At 42.1% G+C, this 26000-nt stretch overlaps 1 protein-coding gene across 1 annotated transcript in view; it reads right to left on the bottom strand.

Annotated features, from left to right (window-relative positions):
• LOC127415489 (phosphatidylethanolamine-binding protein 4) overlaps window positions 1-26000 on the bottom strand; it is a 234243-nt gene that overhangs the window by 20498 nt on the left and 187745 nt on the right. The window contains exon 6 of the mRNA XM_051654275.1: window positions 25700-25816. Within this exon, the coding sequence (XP_051510235.1) occupies window positions 25700-25816 (117 nt within the window). The remainder of the gene's footprint in view (window positions 1-25699; window positions 25817-26000) is intronic.

Below are 26000 nucleotides of genomic sequence, written 5' to 3'. Positions count from 1 at the left end.
TTTTCTCCCCAAAAAGAGTGGAATTTTGTTTACCGGCTGGGGGCCATAAGTGTCCACGTCGGGAGGGGTGTCACTCCCAAGGGGAAGACACCGCGGAGACCACACCCTGCCCGGGGGGGGGGGGGGGGGGGGCATTCCGAGTGGAAATACATCACATGGTCTTACTGAGTCTTGTCGGAAGTATGTCATGTGCAGAAGTCCCATGGTAAGTCCTACCCGAGAGGGGAGGAACTCTACAGACACGGTGACCGGGGGCACCTCTGCCCAAGGAAGACGCAGTTTACCGACAGGGAAATTATTTAGTGGCAAATATATCACATGGGGTCACCTATGGGGAACCAGTGCATGTGAAGCACCTACCCCCGTACAGGGCTTAGTTAGCACACGTACTGGGCCGGCAGCGAGTTTCTCCGCAAACTCGCCTGCCACAGGGCTAAGGAAGAAAGTCATCCAGGGATCACAACTTGTGAACACAAATGGGAGTCAAAAGCGCACGTCTTCACCTCAGGGGAGGGGAAAGGCGCTATGCGCAAGCGGTACACCCGGCCAGCTGTCCCGGAACTCACCTGCTCGTACCTGACAATATACGGGATAAGACCGGCTCAACCCGGAGATTGTACAACCTCGCAAAGATGTTGGGTGTTGCCCAGCCCGCTGCTCTGCAGACATCTGCCAAAGAGATGCCATTGGTCAGGGCCCAGGAGGCCACCACACTCCTAGTAGAGTGGGCTTGTAGCCCACAGGGGTCAGCACGTCCTGAGCACGATATGTCATCACGATGGCGTCAATGACCCAATGGGCGATCCTCTGTTTGGATACTGCACTCCCTTTCCGCTGTCCGCCAAAGTAGACAAAGAGCTGCTCGGAGCTTCTAAAGCTCTGTGTGTGATCCAAAAAGATGCGCAAAGCACTCACTGGACACAGCAACACCAAGGCTGGGTCTGCCTCCTCCCGGGGCAGCGCTTGCTGGTTCACCACCTGATCCCTAAACGGGGTCATGGGAACCTTGGGCACATAGCCAGGTCGGGGTCTCAGGATCACGTGAGAGTAGCCCGGACCGAACTCCAGGCAAGTTTCGCTGATAGAGAATGCCTGCAGATCCCCTACCCTCTTGATGGAAGTGAGAATAGTCAGGAGGGCAGTCTTCAAAGAGAGTGCCTTAAGCTCAACTGACTCCAGGGGCTCAAAGGGAGATCTCCGTAGACCCCGAAGGACTACAGAGAGGTCCTACGAGGGGATGAGGCACTGTCTGGAGTGATTCGACCTCCTAGTGCTTCTCAGGAACCTGATGATCAAGTCGTTCTTCCCAAAATACTTACCATCTACTGCATCGTGATGTGCCGAAATGGAGGCTACATACACCTTCAAGGTGGAGGGGGACAGCCACCCCTCCAGCCTCTCCTGCAGGAAGGAAAGCACCACTTCAAGGCATACAGGCACCTCGTAGAGGGAGCCCTAGCCTGAGTGATCGTGTCTACCACCACGGGTGGTAGGCCACTTAGGTCTTCCACGTCCCATCCAAGGGCCAGACGTGGATATTCCAGAGGTCTGGTCGCGGGTGCCAGATGGTGTCCCTTCCCTGAGAAAGAAGGTCCATCCATCACATGCTTGCCCTGGATCAACGGCCGGAGCCTCCTGGGGAAAGCAGTTGATGTACCAACGCAGCCGCGGGCCAGTCCAAGAGCCGGTGGCTGCGTGCCCATTACATACGGCGCCCCAGCCCATCTTGAAGGCGTCCGTCGTAACCACGACACACCTGGAGACCTGCTCTAGGGGAACCCCTGCCCGTAGAAATGCTAGGTCGGCATAGACAGATCAGCCTGATGACCACGCGATATGTCCCACGGCGCCATGCCCATCTCGGGACTCAAGTCTGAAGCCAGTGCTGAAGCAGTCTCATATGCATCAACCCGAGTGGTGTGGCCACTGCTGAGGATGCCATATGCCCCAGGAGCCTCTAAAAAAGTTTCAGTGGAACCACTGTCCTCCGTCTGAACACCTTCAGACAGTTCAGCACCAACTGTGCACGCTCGTTCATGTGGCGTGCCGACATCGAGACTGAGTCCAACTCCAAGCCGAGAAAAGAGATGCTCTGAACCGGGGAGAGCTTGCTCTTTTCCCAGTTGACCCGAAGCCCCAGCCGTCTGAGGTGCCTGAGCACCAGGTCCCTGTGCGCACACAACACATCCCGAGAGTGAGCTAGGATTAGCCAGTCGTCGAGATAGTTGAGGATGCGGACACCCATTTCCCTTAGCGGGGCAAGGGCTGCCTCTGCGACCTTCGTGAAGACGCAAGGGGACGAGGAAAGGCCGAAGGGGAGGACCTTTTGATGGTACGCCCGGTCCTCAAAAGCAAAGTGCAAGAAGGGTCTGTGTCGAGGTAAAACCGAGACGTGGAAGTACGCGTCCTTCGGTCTACCGGCGCGAACCAATCTTGATGCCGGACGCTCGCTAGAATGTGTTTTTGCGTCAGCATCTTGAACGGGAGTCTGTGCAAAGCCTGGTTCAGTACTCGCAGGTCCAAGATTGGCTGCAACCCACCGCCTTTCATCGGTACGATGAAGTAGGGGTTGTAAAACCCCTTCTTGATCTCGGCCGGAGGGACAGGCTCTATCACACCTTTCCGTAGAAGGGTAGCGATCTCCGCACGCAAGGTAGCGGCGTTCTCGCCCTTCACCGAAGTGAAGCGGACGCTGCTGAACCTGGGCGGGTGCCTGGTGAACTGAATCGCGTAGCCGAGTCGGACGGTCCGGGTCAGCCATCGCGAGGGGTTGGGAAGTGCAAGCCACGCGTCCAAACTCCGGGCCAGGGGGAACAAGGGGACAATCTCGTCGGATGTACTGGCGGGTGGGGCCTTGAGGGGGGGCGGAACCTGAGGTGCCACATTGAGAGGGCTCGAGCCCTGTGGCCGTGCTGAGTCCAGGGACATCGAAGCACTTACCTGGCTCCTGATACCCACCATAGGATTGGCCGGGGAGGGGGGAGGAGAAATATCGTCCCCGCAGTCCTTCGGAACAAACCTGGTGTGGGCGTGTTTGTGCCACAGCTGGGTGCGCATGGGGCTGCCCTGGAGCACCATACCTGCCATAAAGGAATGGTGGCCGGTGGTCATGATAACGATGGCCGTGAGCGGATATGTGACCCAGGGAATGAGGAAACCGCTCCTTTTTTGAATCAACTAAAAGGCAAAGGATTCTCCTCCCGGCCCTCCACCGGGGGATGGAGTGGTCTGCTTACCATCTCTATGCCTGCAGCAGGTCTCCATGTGCCTGGGTCGCCCATCTCAGGGGCGCTTCGAAGCCTTCCTCGGGTTCTTGGTGGTCGGCCGTGAGACGGGTGGCATCTGCTTCCTGCGGGTGGCTCCAAGCCGGGACCGGGCCGTGGGGTGGGCTGCGGCGGAGCCGGTGTTGTTGCGGCAGGAGGACGCCCTTGGCAACGAACAGACGAGGTGCAAGGTCTTGAACCACGCCGATGCAGGATGTGCTGAATAGCCTCCATCTGCTGTTTCACCGCCGAGAACTACTGGGCGAAGTCCTCGACGATGTCGCCGAACAGGCTGACCTGGGAGACGGGGGAGTCAAGGAACCATACCTTGTCAGCTTCCTACATCTCGACCAAGTTGAGCCATAGGTGGTGCTCCTGGACCACCAGGGTGGACATCGCCTGCACGAGAGTCTGCGCCGTGACCTTCGTCACTCGGATAGCGAGGTCAGTTGCCAAGTGCAGCTCCTGCATCAATCCCAGGTCAGAACAACCCTCGTGCAGTTCTCTTAGTGCCTTGGCTTGGTGCACTTGCAGGGAGGGCCATGGCATGCAGGGCGGAGGTGGCCTGTCCAGCGGCACCGCAGGCCTTAGTTGCCAGAGATGACATAACCCTACAGGTGCTGGACGGGGGTCTCAGGCGGCCCCGTCAGGTGGCGGCATTTTGCGGTCACAGGTGCACCACAACCGCCTTATCCACCTGGGGAATCGCTAAGTACCCCCTGGCAGCCCCACCATCGAGGGTAGTGAGAGCGGAGGAGCTCAGAGACCGGGTCCGGGCAGTGAAAGGTGCCCGCCGTGACCTCATGGGCTCCTCATGCACCTCCGGGAAGAAAGGGACTGGGGCCCAGAAACCAATCGTCAGGCTGCAAGGGTTCAGGGGGGTGGAGGGTTCCACTCCAACCCGACACACGCAGCCACCCAGGCAAGCATGGCTGCCAGCTGCGCGTCAGGCTGCGACTGGGTGACCGCACCCGAAGGTGGGAGCCCAGTCGAGTCCTCAGCGTCAGACTAGACAGCCTGCTCTCCGATGCTGCAATCGAGATCTCATCCACTGCGTGAGCGCTGAAACGAGATCACGAACTCACCCTGAGACGAGCCGGCGGTCTCATCCCAGCGGGGCAAACGAGCGTACTGGGGAATGGGAGGTCCGTGGGGAGTTACCCGGCGGAGTGGCTCCCATTGGGGGCCCCAAATCGCCCCCAGTGCTAACTGACGCAGCCTCAAACCCGTAAGTAGAAGGACCGAGCCGGGGAGCTGCTGGGGTGGTCTTTCCCTCTAACGAAGGAAAAACCGTGACCGCAACGTTGCCATGGTCACGCTATCGCAGTGAGAACATGACCTGTCCACGAACGCTGTCTCCACGTGGGCAGCGCCCAAGAACGTAAGACCGCGATCGTGGCCATCGGAAGCGGAGAGGTAACGACCGCGACCAGGAAATACACACAAACGAAGAGTCATCTTTAGAAAGGAGCTCTCCGTTAATGCCACTCTTTTAGAAGGGAAAATATACTCTTTCAGTAGGAAGAATATACTCTTTTAGATGCTGAAGTGCCTAGGGGCGTTCTCTGCACTTCACCAGTGCAAGAGGGGGAGAAGCCACTGTAATGCGCTGTAAATCCAACAGCTTTGAGGTGAATGGATCGGCAGAGTAATTCAGCTCGCTGAACACAACCGCTCAGCTCCAAAGAGAAAATCTGAATGAGTGGTTGCGAGCCAGCTCCTTTTATACCCATATGTCCTGGGGAGTGGCATGCAAATTCCACTCGCCAATTCCCATTGGCCTTTTTTCAAAATCAGAGGTGTTTGGGGCTCCCAAGAGTGACCCCTAGTGTCACTACATCGACACAACGTCGAGTGAGTGACAGATAGGGAACTAGAGATTCTAATCTTTTGACTCAAACAGGTTTCAATATAAAAACTTAATTAGGTTTCTTACCACGTGTAGTTTTGTTGCCGTTTCTCCCAAAGACAAACTCTGCTGTAGTTGGCGACATCTTGTATTGTCACATGAATTTGTGCATCAAAAGTTTAACCCTTTACTGACAGCACAGAGTCTCCTGAACTGAGATTAGTTGGTTTAAATGAATTTAAATTATGTGTTGCATATAGCGTAGCCAAAATACAACGTCCACGCATGTGTATGTGGGGTCGCAAGATGTTACAAAAAAATAGGGTCAATTCTGGTCTCATGCCAACTTTAAAGACTACGAGGCTATTTAGTGCATGTGTTTCATATAATGTACAGTATATACGTAGTATAGTTTGCTCCTTGTTGAATTTATTTACCTAAAATGAACTAATGTAACACAATTCTTGATTTACTTAATTTAATTGTATGCAATCAATAAAAATGTGTAAAATGGAAGTTCACTTAACCCATCTGCTTTAAGACAACTTAAATAATTTTCACTGGGCATAACCAGATGTACATGTGATTCCCAGCATGCACCATGGCGAGTAAAAACAGCAAAATAATGTAATTGCTTTTTATTGCAGTATTTGCACTTGTGGTGTTTGTTGTCCCTTTGGGATTTGTGTCATGTGAGTGCAAGTATTTCCAAAAATGATTGTTGAGTGTCACATTCTTTGTGGTTTGTGTGCTGGATGTTAAGAACCCTGCATGCCTGATTGGAAAGTTTGATTTAAAAGCTAGATGTTCTATCGCTGAAACTACAAGCTTATAGCTTGTAACACTTGAAGCAATACTTGACAAAAAATCGGAAGTGGTGTAAATTTAGTTGTCAACGTAATTAAAATGATAACTATGACAAATCGTTATCTATTAGATGTGACAAAATAAATGTAAGTTCATACAACAAGCCGAAAATGTATTCAAATACATTTGTTTTTGATGAAAAAATGTAACTTAATTCCATGGAAAAGTTTTCCTTTATTTAATTAAGTTAATTGAACATTTGTATTTTTTGAGTGTAGTTTGAAGCAACATACCTGTAATACTTTGTAAAGATAAACCATGTCCCATCTATCGGTAATGACAGCGGCCTTTAAAAAGTGGTAGAAATTACAGATTTGATTGGGTACTGACTTACTGTACGTAACCTCCAAGTTTTCTGTAAACATATGCATCTCACCTATTTATGCAACTTTCTATGTACAAGTGGATAAAAATACACATTTAAAATGTGTGTTTTGCAAAAGGAATTGCAGGGCATAGTTGAAATGAAGATGCTACAGTACATTCTAGTAAACTTGGTGTGGGCATCACCCAGAGTGAAGCTTGTAATACTGACAGGCTTGCAGAAGGTGTCTGTAAAAAGGGGGAAAAAACAATCTCCTCCAGCACAGCCTGCTCTCATATTCAGTTTTCCTTACCAATCATTCTCAATACAAAAATAAGTAAGAGTCATGTCTTTTGGGACTATATTACTGGGACATTCAACACTTCTGTCCACTTATAATGTTAGTCATTGTTTCTTGCACCAAAACAGACGTAATTTAGTAATACATAACCATTTTCTGCCCTCTCTTTGACCCTTATAATTAAACAAGCCACTTTTGCAACTGCACCTTTGAGACTTCTGTGTTAGCGATGACCTCTGTTACCTTTTTTTTTTTTTTTTTTTTTTACAAGTAAAATAAATAAAGCCCCCATTATAATACAGCGGTTGCTGAATACTGAATTCGTATGATATACAGGGTGAATTCAGGGACCACTTTTTGATATGGGTCACTTCATGACCTGAATTTACCCAAATGTGGGTGGTTTATAATACTATAATAGAATGTAATATTTGCATTATGAACATGTTGCTTGCAATATATTTCACCAGAATACATGGATACTTTTGAATGGCAGTGGAGAAAGATGCTTTTTGCTCCATAATAGTGTAGTAGTTACGGCATCTACCAGATGGGCTAACTGGCCCATCATGCCCTGGTCAAGGAGTTTTTGATTAATGACTAGATCAGTGGGTGGGAGGAGGACTCAGATCAGTCCATTACTACACTGCAGTGTTGCTAATAGCTTCAATTACTGCTCAGTAACCAGTGCTGAGCTCACAGATTTGTGTGAAAGTGGATAACAAGAGGATGGCGGTGGATACATCTCTCTCAAGTGTCTTGGTGTGTAATTTAGCACAACTAGACAAAGTCTTGGAGGAAAATGGTAATTCATTAAGCAAGAGCCCTCTAAAGTTACATAGCTGACCTCTAGGGGATACAAATGGTTGTAGCAAACTTTTATACTGTATATAGATAAGTGCCAAAGACTTGTTAAGCCAAACGGTGATGACAAACATGGTTACTAGTGTGATGTAGAAACGGTATTATTTTTTTGAATTTATTTACAACTGTAAGTAAAAATTGACTATTTAGAACCTCAGCCACCTGATGGTGAGAAAAACTGCAACCCAACCAGGTGATTTGGCTGGTTAGCATGGAAGTTAGCCTCATTTGTTTTGTTTTTTGTTTTTTGTTAGAAAACTGTCTAAGGTAAAAGCAGATATACAGTTTTAAGCTATTTGGAGCTCACAGAAGCAGTGTTCTGTGCACATTTCACTATTTTTTTTTTTTTTTTTTTTTTTACAAATCTTTCAAACTGTGCTACAAGGGCAACAAAAACTATACAGTCACATTTCTGAGAATGAGAGCTTTCATTTGATATATGATTTGTCTATTTAAATGCTATTTGAAAGACTTTTATATTAATTTCTACCACATTACCTGTAGGTTAATTGTTATTTTATGAAACCTATGCAGAAGTGATGGTTATCTACGAAAAGGTCCGATTCTAAGCTTTCAAACGATACCACACATGCCTGACTTATGTATTCGAAGACTTGAACATTTTAAGCATAAACTTATTTTGTGACATAGCCCCCCCTTTGGCCAGTGGCATGTCTGCAAAGTTGTTTTGGGGGTGTACTTGCCAGCCGAAAAACCGCCACTGAAATGAACGGGAATACTAACGGATAGCTTTCTCCATGTATGATCGACCACTCAATTTAAGATCACCTTCCAGGTCAAGTAAAATGACAAGCCTGAAGGACACTGTCTTATAACCTGAAATGAACCTGGCAAGGCACAAAGTTATAACAAAGACGATGATGCATCAGTCTTTTTTGTGTATAGATGTTAGTTTGATGCTGATTTTATAGTCCACACACAGCTGTATTATCAGTCTCCCAGCACTCCTCTCTCAACAAATATGAGTCAGTGTGTGTAGGCCATGAGCTCTACACTGACAGTGTTGCCCTTGTTCTAAAGCAGAAATGTGCTGACTGTGAGATGTGCTGGACTGATTATAAGCCGAGTTCATTCGTTTGAAGTATGCACACTTCAAAGACCAGCATATTTTCTGCACTTGACTTTCACTCTGGGATGCTCTCCTCGTCTTGGCTTATGATGGTGGTTAACAGAAGCTCAGTAGTAGGGGTGTTTCATATGTAACCTCACTGAAGTAGTGAAAAGGTTCAGGGTTCAAAAGGTCAGTGTAAGTACTATCATATGCTTTCCTGCATTAGTCCATTTTGTTACATCCTTGACATAAGGGCTGGCGATATGTTGAATATTTACAATACATTTGCAATGATTTTGTTGCCAAAATGAATTAAGCAGCATTGTGAATATCATGGTGATCTTTTGCAGCCTTGAAGTGGAGTAACCAAATAAAGCCAATTTACCAGTGGGAATTCTCTATAACAGGGTTTTTCAAAGTCTTTCACACACACACACGCACACAACACAATAATGCAATTCAAATGTCTGTCAAAATAAAAGTCCCGCTTAAATGAAAGCTCTATTCAACTGGATGCGTGAAATATATATAATATTTTTATTTTATTAAAGCTATATGTAGCAATTTGATTAAACACCATTTGATCATAACATTTAATTAAAACATTTAACATGGAATCCAGAAAAATTCAAACGGAAAACGCATAATTTGTATCTGTAAGACTTTATGCAGTTCTTTTTATCAAGTCATTTTCTGTGTAATTTCATCAAAAATCTGAGGCTTTTTATTGTTGACTATAGTATCGATACCGAGGTACCAGGGCTGGTATCGTACCGAAGCCAAACTTTTGGTATTGGTGCAACCCTAAACTGGACACTTTACTATCCTATTATGCCACAGGAGCTGAGGAGATGTCACATTCAAAATGCTGAATAATAATAATATTTTATAAAATGTGAAGAACTGCAAGTCAGGCAGGTCTGTTTAAAGGCAAGTGATAAGAAAGTTTCCTGTGTTTGAATTGTGCTTGTTTCACAAAACGAGAGTAAATAATTTTTTGAGGTTGTTGCTATTACGTCATATATTTGGGTCACAGTACAACGCCCACTTTCCTGGATGAAATGCAGTATGTCCGGGAATGTATTCATAATACTCACCTGTATATCTAAGATAAAAAACTTTTTTACCGGCCATGAAGTGCGTTCTTCATCAAATGCAGAACATACTCTGACAGTACAGGATTTCGGATGGAGCCAATGATTTTGCAAATTTAAAATAGAATTATTATAACTTAGTGATAACACTTTAAAATAAGGTTTTATTTGTTAACATTAGTTAACAACATTAGTTGAAATGAACTAACAATGAACAATACTTTTACAGCATTTATTAATCTTGGTTAATATTCATTTCAACATATACTAATATGCTTTTAAAAATCTAAAGTTGTTAATAATGTTATTTAATGCACTATGAACTAACTAACAATTGTATTTTTATTAACAAGCTTTAACAAAGATTAATAAATGCTGTAAAAAATATATTGCTCATTGTTAGTTCATTATACCCGTGGATTTTGGTGTTTGCCCGGGCCTGTGCCCGGGTTACTTTTGAAGTCTGATAAAATTTGATGTACATAAAACTTAAATAAATAAATCAACTAAAACTGATTTAATAACATTGCTGAGAATGTATTATATTTTTTGAAAAGTGCTACTGCATTAATTGTAGGTTATAGGCAGTATATAAATCTAGATATATACGTTTTTAAACCAATACAATAAAAATGTTAACGCACCCCGTGCTAATTAAAAATGAACCAATCACCACCGTGCATTTTTCTCTGTATTAAGGCACTAAAACTACGGTGACAGTCTACCTTTACAAGTAAGAGACATTAATCACACAAGTTCAATGCTCAGTTTTGGAGGATGCCAGCACGTCAGAGGTCCGCCCAGTTTCAACCCCTCAGGTGCTCCACTCTATCTCCACTCTCTCAGAGCGAAACGTTTTCACTCGATGATCATGCGCTACATGGACAGGTTTAGCCATTGCGCACACTCTCTGTGTTTACATCAGAATCTCCCGCAGAATGCGTTTACATACGATTACAATAAATTCCTTCATTTAGTCTAAAACATGCATTAATTATTTAAACAATATTTTTTACTGTAGTTCCTCAGATTAAAATAATAAGAAAAATTCACCCTTATAAGCCATTTCAGAGCAAATATAAATAGATATATACAATGGCAAGAAAACATATGTAAACCCTTTGGAATCACCTACATTTATGTATAAATTTGTCTTAAAATCTGGTTTGATCTTCATCTAAGTTAAAATAATGAACAAACACAATCTGTGTTAACAGATTATATACAATGATTTTTAATTATTGTATTGTTTTTGTACATATCGAATACATCATTTAAACATTCACAGTGTAGGTTGGAAAAAGTATGTGAACCCCTAGGCTAATGACGTCAACACAAGCAGTTGGCAAAACTGGCATCCAATTAATGAAACGAGATTTGAGGCGTGGGTTAGAGCTCCTTTGATTTATTAAAAGCACTCAAACATTTTGAGTCCGCTATTCACAAGAAACATCTGCTGATGTGGACCGTGCCTTGCAAAAAAGAGATCTCAGAAGATTTATGATCAAGAATTGTTGCTTTGCATAAAGCTGGAAAGGGTTACAAAGTTATCTCGAAGAGCTTAGATATTCATCTGTTCACAATTAGACAAACTGTCTATCAATGAAGATGATTTAGTACTGTGGCTACTCTCACTAGAAGTGGCCGTCCAGCCAAGATGACTCAAAGGGCACATTGCAGAATGCTCGAAGATGTAAAAAAAGAACCCTAGAAAGACAGCTGAAGACTTGAAGGAATCATTGGAACTGGCTAACATCTCTGTTCATGAGTCTACTATACTGAAAACATTAAACAGGCATGGTGTCCATGGCAGGACAACACTAAGGAAGCAGCTGCTTTCCATCAAAATCATTGCTGCTTGTCTGAAATTTTCCAAAGACCACCTTGACACTCCACAACACTACTGAGACACTGTGAAGACGTGAAAACACACTGTTTTGTGGACTGATGAAAATAAGGTTGAATTGTTTGGGAAGAATGCGTAACACTACATATGGCATAAAAAGGGCACCACATACCAGCATGAAAACATCATCCAGCTGTGAAGTACGGTGGAGTGAACATTGTGATTTGGGTCTGCTTTGCTGCTTCGGGGCATGGACCACTTGTCATCATCGTGGGAAAAATAAATTCCCAAGTTTATTAAGATATCCTACAGGATAATGTCAGGATTGTTGTGCACCAGCTGAAGTTCAGTAGAAGCTGGGTGATGCAGCAGGACAATGACCCTTAACATCCAAGTAAATGCACTACAGAATGGCTTAAAAAAAAGAAAATCCACCTTTTGGAGTGGCCCAGTCAGTGACCAGATCTTAACCAAATAGAGATGCTGTGTAAATGACCTCAAGAGAGCCGTTCACACTAGACATCCTAAGAATATAGCTGAGCTGAAGCAGTTCTGTAAGGAAGAATGGTCCAAAATTCCTTCTGAACATTGCACAGGTCTAATCCACAGCTTCTGGAAACACTTGGTTGAGGTTATTGCTGCCAAAGGAGGATCGACCAGTTATTAAATCCAAGGGTTCACTTACTTTTTCCACAGTACTTTAAATGTTTAATGGGATGTGTGCAATAAAGACATGAAAGATTATAAATGTTTGTGTGTTGTTAGCTTACACACTTTGTGCTTGTCTATAATTGTGACTTTGATAAAGATGAGATCACACTTTATAGCCAATTAATGCAGAAAACCAGCTAATACCAAAGGGTTCACATAGTTTTTCTTGCTACTGTATATCATATACAGTTATAAGTCTTTATGACATATTCTTAGCAATATATCGCCCAGGCCTACTTCACACACATTTGTAAACTTGTAAACAAATGTTATTTGCAAATGAACAGATTGTTCATATTCATAATCTTTCAATTCACAACTCATATGTCACAGGTAAAGCAATGAATGAAGGGCTGGTATTACTTTACATTTTCCCACACACTTGATGAACAAAAAAATCCCTCTCTCTAAGACACAACTACACTGCCTATAAGTATATATGTGTGTATTTGTGTGTGGGCAGTGTGAATGTGGGTGGGTGTGTTTAGGGAGAGTACCAAAGTTGTGGGTTGTACGCCCTGTGTTTAGGGTCTGATGGCCAGTAAACATGCTTCTACGTGTGTTCGTGTACAGTACGCAAGTGTGTGAATCGATGCCGCCATGCCAGCTGGCAGCAAAGGATGCCAGGCCCTGAGTGCCCATTTGCCACCCTTGCCTGGCCTGACCCGTTGCCTGTGAAACCCCTGGCACAGAGACAGGCATTGAGGAGGATACAAGGATGTGGAGGCGGCGCGGGGATTCCCCAACAACACATAACGCTCATGCCCACTGCTGCCCACATGCCACCCATCAGCAACTGTGTAACAACCAGCTGTCACTGTCCTTTCTTGACCCACATTTCTCTTACACACACACACACACACACACACACACACACACACACCAGTGTTATTATCTCTAAAGAAAACTACAACGGAAACTAAACTAACACATTTTTGTTAAATAGATTAAAAATAAAACTTACATAATTAAAAAAACTGAAACATTTTCCATGACTCCTAAACTAAGTAAAATAAAATAAAAAATTATCAAAAATTAAATTTAGTTTTTACAACCCGTAAACATGAAAATCCTACAAGATTGAAAACTTGCGAAAACAAAACTAAAAACGACCAATAAAAATAAATAAAAAATAAAAAAAAAAAAAGGAATTTTGCTGCTTGTTCAATTTACTTAATTAAAATGAACTAAAGCAACACAATTCTGGAACAGCGGCTAAGGCTCTGGGTTACTGATCAGAAGGTGGGGGGTTCAAGCCCCAGCACTGCCAAGTTGCCACTGTTGGGCCCTTGAGTAAGGCCCTTGACCCTATCTGCTCCAGGGGCGCCGTATCATGGCTGACCCTGCGCTCTGACCCCAGCTTAGCTGGAATATGTGAAAAAAATAATTTCACTGTATATGTGCAAATGTATAATGTGTGATAAATAAATATAATTATTATTATATAATTATAAAAAATTATTATTATTATTATTTTAATTTGTAAAACAGAGGTTTACTAAATCCATTTGAGTTGGGAATACATGAACACATTTTGTGGTTTTTATGTAGCACTGATGAAAGTGAGCAGGGGATTTCCATTTCCCAGCATTCTTCGGACGGGACTCAATAGGGAGAGTAAATGTTAAAATTGAGTGTTATTTTGTGTGCTCAGTGCAAGATTAATATAAAGGGGTATACTTGTTAGTGTTTAATGTTTTATGTTGAGATTTAGAAGAGTTTCTGTTATGTTGGAGTTTTGGGGGTCACCATCATGGTGAAGAGTGGAGCTTCAACTAACGCTGAGGACTGGAAGATGTCATACATGAAATTGATTGCTCACTTTGTTGAGTTATTGCTGTTCTAACCATAGTACAGTTACAAAACTACACTCTGTAGAGCTTCAAACCAGCATGTATTTAACATGCTAACATTTACTTTCATTTGTTAGTACATAAACAAATAAATAGATTTATTTGAGTTACACTGACATAAAATTTTTAGTGGTGCACCTATCAGGTAATTTGAGGCCGATACGATCACCGATTTTTTAACACTAAGATTGGCCAGTACCGATTTAAAAAAAAAGTGCCATTAGCCACACTTTTGCAAGTTATATTCTGCAGTTATGTTTATGCCCCACACAGTAAAATTACATTGTGAATTGCTAACATTTATTTTATTGAAAACAGTTACGAATAGTTCTATTGTCAATATCGAAGGACATTGTGACATACTGGCAACCAGTAAAAACCATGAGGGCATCACACACAGCAGAGATACGTTCAATAATAAGAACATTGTCTATTACAAGCTCCAAAACTTCTTCTGTGAGGAATCATTAGTATTTGTTGCAATACAAATTATATTATTAATTATTATATATATTACAAATACATATTCTTAAGCAAATGCGTGAAGACGCGGTGCCGTTATTTAAGGTTAAACAGTTATATCTGTTATTAGTGGCATTGCGACCAACATCAGTCTGATTTAAATTGGGATCCTCAATTAAATTGGGAATAGCACAGATATGAGTGACTGATGAGATAATGAGAGCACCTAGAGAGCGCGCTTGTTTGATTGACACGAGAGCGCTCATGTTGAAGGGGGAGAAGCTAATAGACCTTTTTCAGAGATTGTGATGATGCGTTTCCACCTTATTTAGCAGCGTAAATCTAGCAAACTTTTTATATGATCATTTTTTTAAATATTGAGTGTAAATTTATAACATTATTCTTTGAGTTATATTACCCTGGAATTAGTTTTAAAATATGAATTACCACAGCTGCAAGGGGGTTTCGATTACAGCTGCTGAGAGAGTGACAGTAAATTTGGCATCTTCTCCCATCTGACTGTCTTATGCTGCCTTCATGTGCTATTGGAATTATCCTACTTCCCACTTCTGAAGTGGTAATTACGAGTACGTTGTGTTCACGTGCTTTGTTGTTGGAAAGTACGGGAAACATGGACAATGCCACGTCCATTCATGCATATTTCTTGAGGAACTTTTATTTTGACACCATAATACATACTGTATTACTCAGTTAGCTTGCTGACGATAATGGAATTTTGGTCAAATACAAGCTATTTTCACGGTGTGAAAATGTACAAAATGAATCAAATGGTTGCTGATTATACATAAATGAATATGAAAGAAACAGCAAGCGTTAACAATTAGCTGTATTTAGAAAAATTAATAAAACCTGTCAATCACTACAGAAACTGTACTCTCCTCCACCATTTTGAAAGTTTACAACTCCTCCCATCTTGGAAACTCGGGTATCAAAATTATCTCAGAGTTTCCCAGTCATAATTACGACTTGAGTGGTCGTACATGTGCAACTTCCGAGTGGGAAATTCGTATTTACGATCATTCCGATAGCATGAAGGACGCATTAATCCACCCCTCTTTATTTTTTCCTCTTCTGGAAAGTCATTCAAATGTAATAGTGGATTTTTTCTTTTGCTCTTGAGCAAATAGTTAAGTGAAAATAATATTTGCTGTGGTCTCCCATTCACCGCTGTCGAAGTTTACCCTACAATCGTTTACTTCCACGTTCCAAAACCTGGAGTATGAAAAAGGTCTATATTTGATCGCTCAAACAGTCTCTATCGCTCCCCACAATGCCTGATTGTCATGACTCACATTACATCACGTATACTCAGATTTGTATTTGCATGTTTATTTGTTGTTTAATGAGTTTTTATGCCCTTTTGCAGTCACTTTATCCGCTCTGTGCTCACTGTGCAGCGAGACAGAATTACTACCGTATTGACTCTAGAAAATGGGCAACTTAATATTCATACACGTTATTCTTACACGTTTTAAAACAAACTGGCATATTCATCTAAATTACAACATGTCTGAAAGTTTACATTCGTGAATGCTTAGAATTGCCACCAACTCACAGTGGCCACACTGTATGCTTCAAGGGCTGAGCAAGCACTCATTCACTAGAGTAGTAGTGCATGTGTGCTGCAAAAAAGGTCGGCCCGATTTACTGAAGACTGGTGGCCGATCGATCTGTGCACCCCTACTAATTTTGTTGGGTTTACCCAATTAAACTAGGTTATTTCTACACAAAATTGTTTGTGTTAAGATTACGTAGCAAGTTTAAGTTAAGAAAACTCATTTCAAACACGTGGAATAACTGTCCACAATTGAATCACGTTCAGCCAAAGAGTAGAAATAAAAACGAAATTCAAAATTCAAAACTATAATATATATAAAAGCACCTTACGCACCTCTCCCAGTTGAAGATCAAAGCCAAGGCTAAAATTGAGTTGAGCACAGCATTAGCGGAAATAGAGAATCACCATTACAACAACACACATGTGCCTGCAGACACACACACACACACACACACACACACTGTGTGTTAGATCACAAGTGGTTTGTGTTGAGTGAAGGGTTGGGGAAGTGGGAAATGATCATTAGATGTCTCCACACCCACAGCCAAATGCTCCAAACTCTTCAATTAGATCAATTAGCCAATGAATGTCACCAGAACATGAATGATGGGTGCTGGTCATGGGCCACACACAAATCAAACACACTAAAACACACACACACACACACACACACACACACACACACACACAAGTTATATAGTAAAGACTTTCAGATGGGCTTACACATGTTCTCAGATCTTTAAAGTGGAAATGAAATAAATGCAATAGGTGGACACTGGCGTGTAATAAGCCCTGAACTGTGCCACTAAGACTTGAATTTGAATATGTCATTTTTAACTAAATTTCAGATAGTTCAATTTGAATTTGGGTAAGTTACCTTGAATTGTGTGGCTTGTTGAGGAGAGGTGTGCAATTTCATTATTTAAAAAAGACTGCAATACTGGAAAACTGAGTATTATTGTTTGTATGCATTATGCAAAAGGGGTGAGGGGTGGGGACTTATTCAACTTTTTATGCCAGATTTAAAAAGACTGTTGCAACAACTAAATCAGAATACGATACGCATACAGGAAATGACTTAAAGGGTCATGAAATCCCCTGTTTCAGCATAGTTCAGTTCTCACCACAGTTTTGAAAAAATACAGAATAAAGATCTCCCCACCCCTCACCTGTTTTGCATAATGCATACAAACAATTATACTGAGTTTTCCTATAAGGCATTCTTGGATCTGTCCAGCTGTTCATAAATCGATAAACCCTTCTGTTAAAACCACTTGTTGCACACATGCATTTCAAAGGTGTCGGTTATTTATGAAAAGCATGTCGCTCTGTCATGTTTTAGTGTTTCATGACCCTTTTAGTGTTTAGTGTTGTATCTTAACACACCCCCAAAAAACATGGGATGTGTCGCCATCTTCTGAATTGCATCGCCAGCAAGTGGGTCTGTCTTTAAGACCGAGGGTGTCCAATATAATCTATACAAAATCTTAAATTGCATCAGACGCACCCTTGAATCTCTAGATGTAGACTTGACATTTTTTAGAATTCTAACCTACACTTCCTCCTCCAATACCAAGTTTAAATCTCTCTCCCATAATCTCGAAAGAAGTTGAAGCTCGGTCCCCCAGACTCTGAATTAACAGGGAGTAATACACCGATGCCTCATGAGCTTTTCCAAAAGCAGTAATCACCACTTCTAGAGTATCTGCCCCTTTAGGGGGGAAGTAAGCTACTCCCAAAAAATAGTACAGAGCAGGTGGCGCAGCTGTAAATACCTAAAGAACTGAGATCTGGGAATCCTGAAATGTTGGACCATATTTTCAAATGATGTCAACACTCCACTCTCATATAGGTCACAGAGCGTATTAACCTCCCTCATTATCCACTCTGACCAGCAGAAAGGGGACTTATTAATACGTAATTTTGGGTTTAGCTATATGCTCGGGGCAACATTTAACTAAATGTCCGAATTAAACACTCTGGACACTTTTGTCCATACCGCGTGCAAATGCAAGATAACGGGGTGTGACTTAACTTAAGTTTAATAGAAAGGCTTTGCAATGGCAAAATAGGGGCAAGAACTTCCTGTTCAATACCAAACCAGGTATTGCATAATAATAAAACAAAATCTTGGGTAGGCCTAGCCCACCTTTGTCAACCGACCAATGTAATTTATTGAAATTTAATCTGGGACGTTTACCATTCCAAATGAAGGACTTCGCTATGCTATCCAAATTGCTTGAAATAAGAGAGGGGGAAATCTACAGGGAGAGATTGTAGCAAGTAGTTGAATTTTGGATTACAATTCATTTTAATAATATTAACCTTCCCAATCACAGATAAATGTAATGAAGCTCACCTGCCCACATTGTCCAAAAACTTTGTCCAAAATTAACTAACTAAATCACAAATTTACTGGGAATAAAAATGCCCAAATATTTAATGCCCTGTTTGGGCCACTGGAAAGCGCCCTGCTGAAAAGCCGTTACTGGGCAGTACGCTGTCAAAGCCAAAGCTTCGGATTTAGACCAACTGACACTGTATCCTGAGAATTTAGAAAAGGAATTAATAATTCTTTAATAGATCTAGTGGGGTCGGAGACAAATAATGAAATATCATCTGCGTAAAGCAAAAGCTTATATGCCATTCTTACCGCCATCACCCCTGGAAAATCATCTTTTCTTCTTATCGTGGCTGCTAATGGTTCCAGGGCAAGACAGAACTATAATGGGGAAAGAGGGCAACCCTGCCCAAACCCGTATATTTCCAAAATCTTAAAAAGATAATCCCATTCTACCATATCAAACACCTTTGCAGCGTCAAATGAGATGGCAGCGACTGGAGACTGCTCATTCACCACTGACCACATGATATTAATTAGACGCCTGATGTTATCAGAAGAGCTGCAGTCCCGAATAAACCCCACCTGATCTATATGTATAAGAGATGTTATAACTTAATCGGTTAGCCAATATTTTTGACAACATTTTAACATCTAGCTGGATCAGGGAAATTGGACGGTAACTCTTACACTCGCTTGGATCTTTGTCCTTTTTAAGAATCAGACTGATCCAGGCTTGCGTTATGGTTGGCGGAAGCTTTCCATTCTTTAATGATTCCATATAAACTTCTAACAAAAGTGGAGCCAGTTCTGTAGCATAAGATCTAAAAAACTCAGCGGCAAAGCCATCTGGCCCCGGAGCCTTGCCTGTAGGCAAGGCCTTGATTACCTTGCCAAGCTCCTCCAAGGTTATCTCAGAATCAAGAGAATTGTTTTGCTCAGTCATCAGTTTAGGGAGTTCTAATGGTTCCACAAAGTTTCTAATAGCTTCATCGGTGGACGAATATGTGGAACTATAAAGATCAAGATATAATTATTTAAAAGCATTATTAATATCATTGGCTGAGGTAAATATTTCACCACCAGCAGAATTCACTGAGGGAATGGTAGAAAAAGACTCTCTCTGTTTTATATATCTAGCCAAAAGTTTCCCTACTTTGTCCCCCGACTCAAAGTATGACTGACTTGTCCTGAATAGCCAAAACTCCACCTTCCGTGACAAGATAGTATTATATCTGTATTTCAGTCAGGTCAGTTCTCTGAGGCCATCAGATGACATTCGGCACTTCAGCTCTACCTCTGCATTTTTAATATTCCCTTCCAACTCCACGAGTTCTCATGCTTTGGATTTTTTGATGAATGAGGCATACTGTATGATCCGACCCCTAAGATCTGCCTTAAGTGCCTCCCAAGCCACGCCCACAGAGGATACGGAGGACCAGTTGGTCTCCATATTAACACTGATTTCAGCCTTTAACATTTGTTGTAAATCAGGATTTTGCAAAAGGGATACATTAAAGCGCCAACTATATGATTTCTTTTTCTCCGTATGTGGAAACACCTCAAAACTCACCAGGGCATGATCTGACACTAAGATGTTTCCAATTCAGCAATCAACAACAGATGAAATGAGGGACTTAGATAACAAGAAAATAAATCTAAATAGAATAAATCTTATGGACTGATGAAAAAAATAGATTGTCCCTCCCAGATGAGTTTAAAAGTCTCCAAATATCTGTAAGACCAAGATTTTTACACATCCTGTGAAGTGTCAATGTTGCTCTAGGGGGATTACACACTTTTGCTTCACCATGATCAAGGACTGAGTGCATCAAAAGATTAAAGTCTCCTCCCAATATTATATCATGAGGGGTGCCAGCGGCTTGCAACATCCCTTCAAGATCTATAAAAAAGCCCTGATCATCAGCGTTAGGTGCGAAAATGTTACCCAAAATCAACCTTTGCCCCTGAATTTCTGCTAAAACAATAATGACTCTTCCTAATTTAACTTTAATCTGTTTGAGACATTTGAATTGTAGATGTTTACTTATCAATGTAATGACTCCCCTGCTCTTACTTGAGCCAGCACTAAAGAAAACATGTCCACCCCATATCTTCCCAAATTTTTCAGCTTCCTGTGGGGAAAGATGCATTTCTTGAAGAAACACTATATCAAATTTCTTATGTTTAAGAAAAGAAATAACCTTCCTTCTTTTTATGGGGTGCCCCAGTCCATTCACATTCCATGTGGAGAGAGATAATCTACTCATATTAACATTTGACATTTTGATATATCAGAAAAAATAGATTGTGTGTCAAACATAAAATTATAAAGACATTATACTAATGTTATATTCCAACATTAGTGCAACATTTAAACCCCGAACTTCCCACGGAAAAAAGAAAAACGTGCGCATTAACCCCGCGCACGACAGCACCAACTGGCGTCCATCCCTCCCAAAAAGTCCATGTATGCCTACGAGAGTCCCTGCGACAACTTCGCTGTCAGATTGCTCAAGTCCGGTGCTTCTATACAAATTCTGCGAGACAGTATTACATAACATAAAATAATCTGTAAAACAAACTCCAGCCAATAGGCAGAATAAACACAAAGAACGTGAAGTTTCATTTCCAAAACTGTATCGAAGGTGTACTCCTCCACAAAACAAACTCCAGCCGCTAGCGGAACCAGCACAAAAAAAATAAAAATAAAAAAATTCCGTTCAGTTTCCCCGAACAGTCAAACGAATGTTCAGTGAGCCGGCTGTTCATGAATGCAGCAGATGACCTAATCCTTCCAATGTCCTGCAAAAAATACTCCACAAAACAAACTCCAGCCAACAGGAGGCACAAGCACAAAGAATGGGCAGACTCATCCACAACTGTCCCGAAGGAGTGTTACTCCACAAAACAAACTCCAGCCGCCAGGCAGTACCGGCACAAAAAGAAACAAAACAGGCGCCCATTTTCCGCGGACGTTCAAGTGTATGTTCAGCGAGACAAGCTCACTTGGAGGCAATGTGAGAAACACAGTAGGACTTCCTCAGTCCATCGATTTTATGAAAAACATCACTTGTTGTGGGCATGTAAATATTTTGCGGCCATCGTTAGTATCTATTCTCAATTTGACCGGAAACATCAGTGCAAAAGCTATCCTCCGTCAATGCAAGAGTTTCTTGAAGGAGTGTTATTCCACAAAAACTCCAGCCGCTAGGCGGAACCAACACAAAAAGAAACAAAAAGGCGCCCAGCTTCCGCAGACAGTCAAGTGTATGCTCAGTGAGACGAGCTCACTTGGGGGCCACATGAAAATCACCAAATGGCTTACTCACCCCATTGTCTCTATGAAAGACAATGCTTGCTGTGGGCATCTAAATATTTTGCGGCCATCCTTAGTATCTATTCTCAGTTTGGCCGGAAACATCAGTGCAAAAGCAATCTTCCGTTGATGTAAGAGTTTCTTGCATTCTTTGAATCAATCATGTTTCTCTCGTCGACTTCGCAAAGTCTGGGAACAAGAAAATGCTGTGATACTTCCAAGAAAGCTTTCCTTTGCTCCTCGCCTCACGTAACACAAGATCTTTATTGGATGATCTCAGAAATTTGGCCAGAATTGATCGGGGCCTGTTTTCCAGCTTGTGTCCTGTTATGTCGAGCAGACTCGGGAAGAGCTCGTCTAGGAATTTCACCATATCTCTGCCTTCCTCATGCTCAGGAATTCCAACAATTTGTACGTTGTTTCGCCGATTATGATTCTCCAAATCCTCCAGTTTTTCCCAAACGTGTTCCAAATCTATCTTGGTCACTAGCGGGTTAGCAGCTAATTCCCTCTCCAATGACTCCAGATAATCGATCCGTCTCTCGACGTCCCCAATTCTTGTAACCAACACAGAGAATTTCATTTCCATCTCAGTAATCGATCGACGTATTACAGCAAGATCTTCCAGGTCCGCTACGACCTTCGTCAGCATCACAGACATGCTCGGCAGTTAGCGTTTAATTTTTTCCGCTGCACCGTCCAAACTGAGTCCCTGGTCTGCGGGCCTGTCTGACGTATCAGCTTGAGCACGTAAGTGTCTTTTTATGTCTCCAGAGCCCGAGGATTTTGAATTCTTTGACATGTTGACTTCAAAGAACAGATATGTAGCAGGGTGTATCGAATCTCACCGGTTTATGACATAAAAATAATAAAAAACTAGCAAAGTGTGCAGAGCTTGCCGTTTCATCTGATCCTCGCATGGCGTCATGTGACTCCAGGGCTCAGTGTTTGGTCCGCTTCTCTTCTCTATATATGCACATCATCACTGGGACCCATCATTCAAGCACACGGGTTCTCTTACCACTGCCACGCCGGTGACACGTAGCTCTACTTGTTTTTCCAGCCTGATGACCCCACAGTGACTGCTAGGATTTCGGCCTGCTTGGCAGACATCTCAGCCTGGATGAAGGAATACCACCTGTAACTCAACCAAGCAAAGACAGAGCTCCTCGTTTTTCCAGCCAACCCTGCTGTTGAGCACAACATAACTGTTCAGCTGGGTTAATCTTCAATAACACCATCCAAAACTGTCAGAAATCTAGGGGTAACCATCGACAACCATCTCAGTTTTACCAACCACATCTCAAAAACAGCCCAATCATGTAGATTTGCACTTTACAACATCAGGAAAATAAGACCCTTCCTCTCTGAACATGCCACACAACTCCTTGTTCAGTCACTTGTCATATACAGACTGGACTACTGTAATGCTCTTTTAGCTGGCCTTCCTGCATGCACAATTGGGCCTCTGCAAATGATCCAAAATGCTGCAGCACGGCTGGTCTTCAACGAACCCAAGAGAGCACGTTACACCCCTCCTTGTCTATCTACACTGGCTGCCGTTTGCTGCACATATCAAGTTTGAGGCTCTGATGCTGGAAAACAGAACAGTCAATGGGTCTGCTCCAGATTACCTACAATCATTCCTACAGAGCTACGTTCCCACCAGAAGGCTGTGGTCTGCAAATGAGTGCCATTTGTGGTACCAACACAAAGAGGCATCAAATCACTTTCCTGGACTTTCGGCTTCACTGTACCTCGATGGTGGAATGACCTTCTCAACTCCATCAGTGAAGCAGACTCCCTCTCTATAATCATCACAATAATCAGAATCAGATTACATTTTATCACTTTATGAAGTGATGCAAGGAATTACTCTTTATTTTTCAAGGAATTACTCTTTATAGCTATACAATTATAACTTCTGTTCTGTTGTTACTTGCGTTACAAATACGATTTTAATTTGATCAAAATGATTGCGCTTCATTTTATTTTGTAGACGTTGATGTGCAAGCTGAGTGTGCACATCAGGCACAGATGTGCAAGTGTTTTAAGCGCTCTCTTCTACAGTATGTCCTCAATCAAATGGTGCTGGAAAGCCCGTGAATCATTTTTCTTGTTTTAACAAAATATCAGAACAAACCAATTAATTACAGTATACTTGCCAGCACTACAGAGGACGTTCTGGAAGAGTATGCTCGGTTCGCGCATCTTTGTGCATGCTCAATAAACTCTGTTCAGCCGCTCGCACAACAGCAGCTCTTCTCAGTTGTATGATGTGAGGTATCGGGACATTTTAACAAGAACAAGTACATGAGTAAAGTATCTAACCTGATGTCAATCCTTTAATAAATGCATCATTCTTTCTGTGGGCCGCTTCATCCTTGGAAATAAGGAGAATTCCAAACTCCTGTTGAACTCTGCCAGTGAATGAAGCTGATGACGACAGCACAGAACGCACTGGAGATGATTCGCTGTGAATAGCGGCTGCATGTGATAGTGAAATCCAGTGCCCATTATATGAACTTCATATAATTTCTCCATAGCAGACCTAATTCTGTTCCACTTCTAAAGTCTCGCTTGCGGCCGGACTTTGGACACCCCTGCCTTAAGATGAGTCACTTATGTTTTATCCTTCCTCATTTTGTAAGTTGCTTTGGACAAATGCGTCTGCTAAATTAATAAGTGTAAATGTAGATAATTTTCGATCAGATTATGGGGTAGGGGGGCACAAAATGTTGTTTTGTTTTAAAGGGGTCGTGACCAAAAAAAATTGAGAACCATTGCCATAATGGATGACTTAAATTAGAGGCTGACACCAATAGCTGTTTTTGAGATTATCGGTTAAAAGGCAAAAATCAATTGCACTAGTTTGCCGATAGTTTTTTCCCCATAGACGGCGCTGGAGGGTTTCAGAATAACTTACAAATGCTTTAAAAGCACAGTGTTATCAACATCTATATACTTGCCCTACAGTCAATGGAGGGAATCTGACTGAAAGGGCAGGTGTACGTTTGTGTATGTGTGTAAGCTTGAGAGATGCTTGATATAGAGTGAAATGCAGTTCCCAAAGCAGACACACTAACTGCATTTACATTTTCCTTATTATATTCACTCACTTAAGTCCGATAAGCTTTGGGAACTGTCGTTGGCTCTCAAAGATCAAACACTTCCTATTATTCATAAAGCCATCTGTACAGGAAGCTTCATTAGCAGCTGAAACCTTTCAATAGGTACAAAAACTAGCTGAAGTATGACTACAACAAATGCTGATTGCAAATGGTGTAATATAATAAATGCAACATAATGTAATTTGTTGTTTTTGTACTTCCCTGGTCATAGTGTACCATATACACAACAAGCAAAGAATAATATGATTATGTGAATATTGGTCATGGAAGCAGTTTATAGTTCCTGTCTGCAGTGTAATGTAGAAAAATGTAACAAATAGGAATGTATTTGTGCATCCAACAGAGTGTATTTAGTTGTCAGTGTTACTGGCACTTTTCAATTCACCTCTTTTATGCGATCAATCAATCAGATATAAATGTAAAATTACAGAGTAATTACATAAAATAGAAATTAGAGGCTAATGTCAATGTCTTGCTCTGTGGTATTTGTCATTGCATGTTGAGTTGTTAATTACAAGTTACACTGAATGGCAAGACCAAAATTTTCAGGTATATTAAAGAATAAAAACAGAATAAAAGTGTGTGAATGTATGTGGTATGGACCCTTTAGAGGTTTATTCCATAACTTATGTGCATTAAAGTAAAAGTAACAATTCTGTCATAATTTCACATTATGACAGAAATTTTTCAAAATTTCTGCTTTCGGTTTCCATAGAGCAAAAGGTTTGAAGCAACATGAGGGTGAGTAAATGCTGACAGAATTTTTATTTTTGGGTGAACTAACTCTTTAAAAGGGTGGGTAAGCTTAATCCTGTGTCTTTGTGTAAGCGTTTGCTTGATTACCCAATGAGCTCTCCTCCTGTGGGCTTAGAGAGAGGATCTGGCCTTCAGGCTGCTTGAATACAAGGAACTGGTACCGGTGGAGCCCAGTGCCTTGAGGTGGTGTAGGACGAGTGTACGCTAAAGACAACAAAAAAACACATAACTGCATTGGAGCTTATTTTAAAGCTTACTTAGAGCTTCAAAAATGTTCAATGTTAAAATGTTCAAAACAGATATATACTTTTCTCTGAAGAAAAGGTGAGTGATGCCTGTGCAAAACATGCCAATACAATGCTAAAGTGTTGTAAGTGGTTACCAGGGC

The sequence above is a fragment of the Myxocyprinus asiaticus genome, chromosome 24 (genome assembly GCF_019703515.2).
Source record: "Myxocyprinus asiaticus isolate MX2 ecotype Aquarium Trade chromosome 24, UBuf_Myxa_2, whole genome shotgun sequence".
NCBI lineage: Eukaryota > Metazoa > Chordata > Actinopteri > Cypriniformes > Catostomidae > Myxocyprinus > Myxocyprinus asiaticus.
Note: the sequence above shows the minus strand (reverse complement) of the source record. Positions and strands in the feature narration are given on the sequence as shown.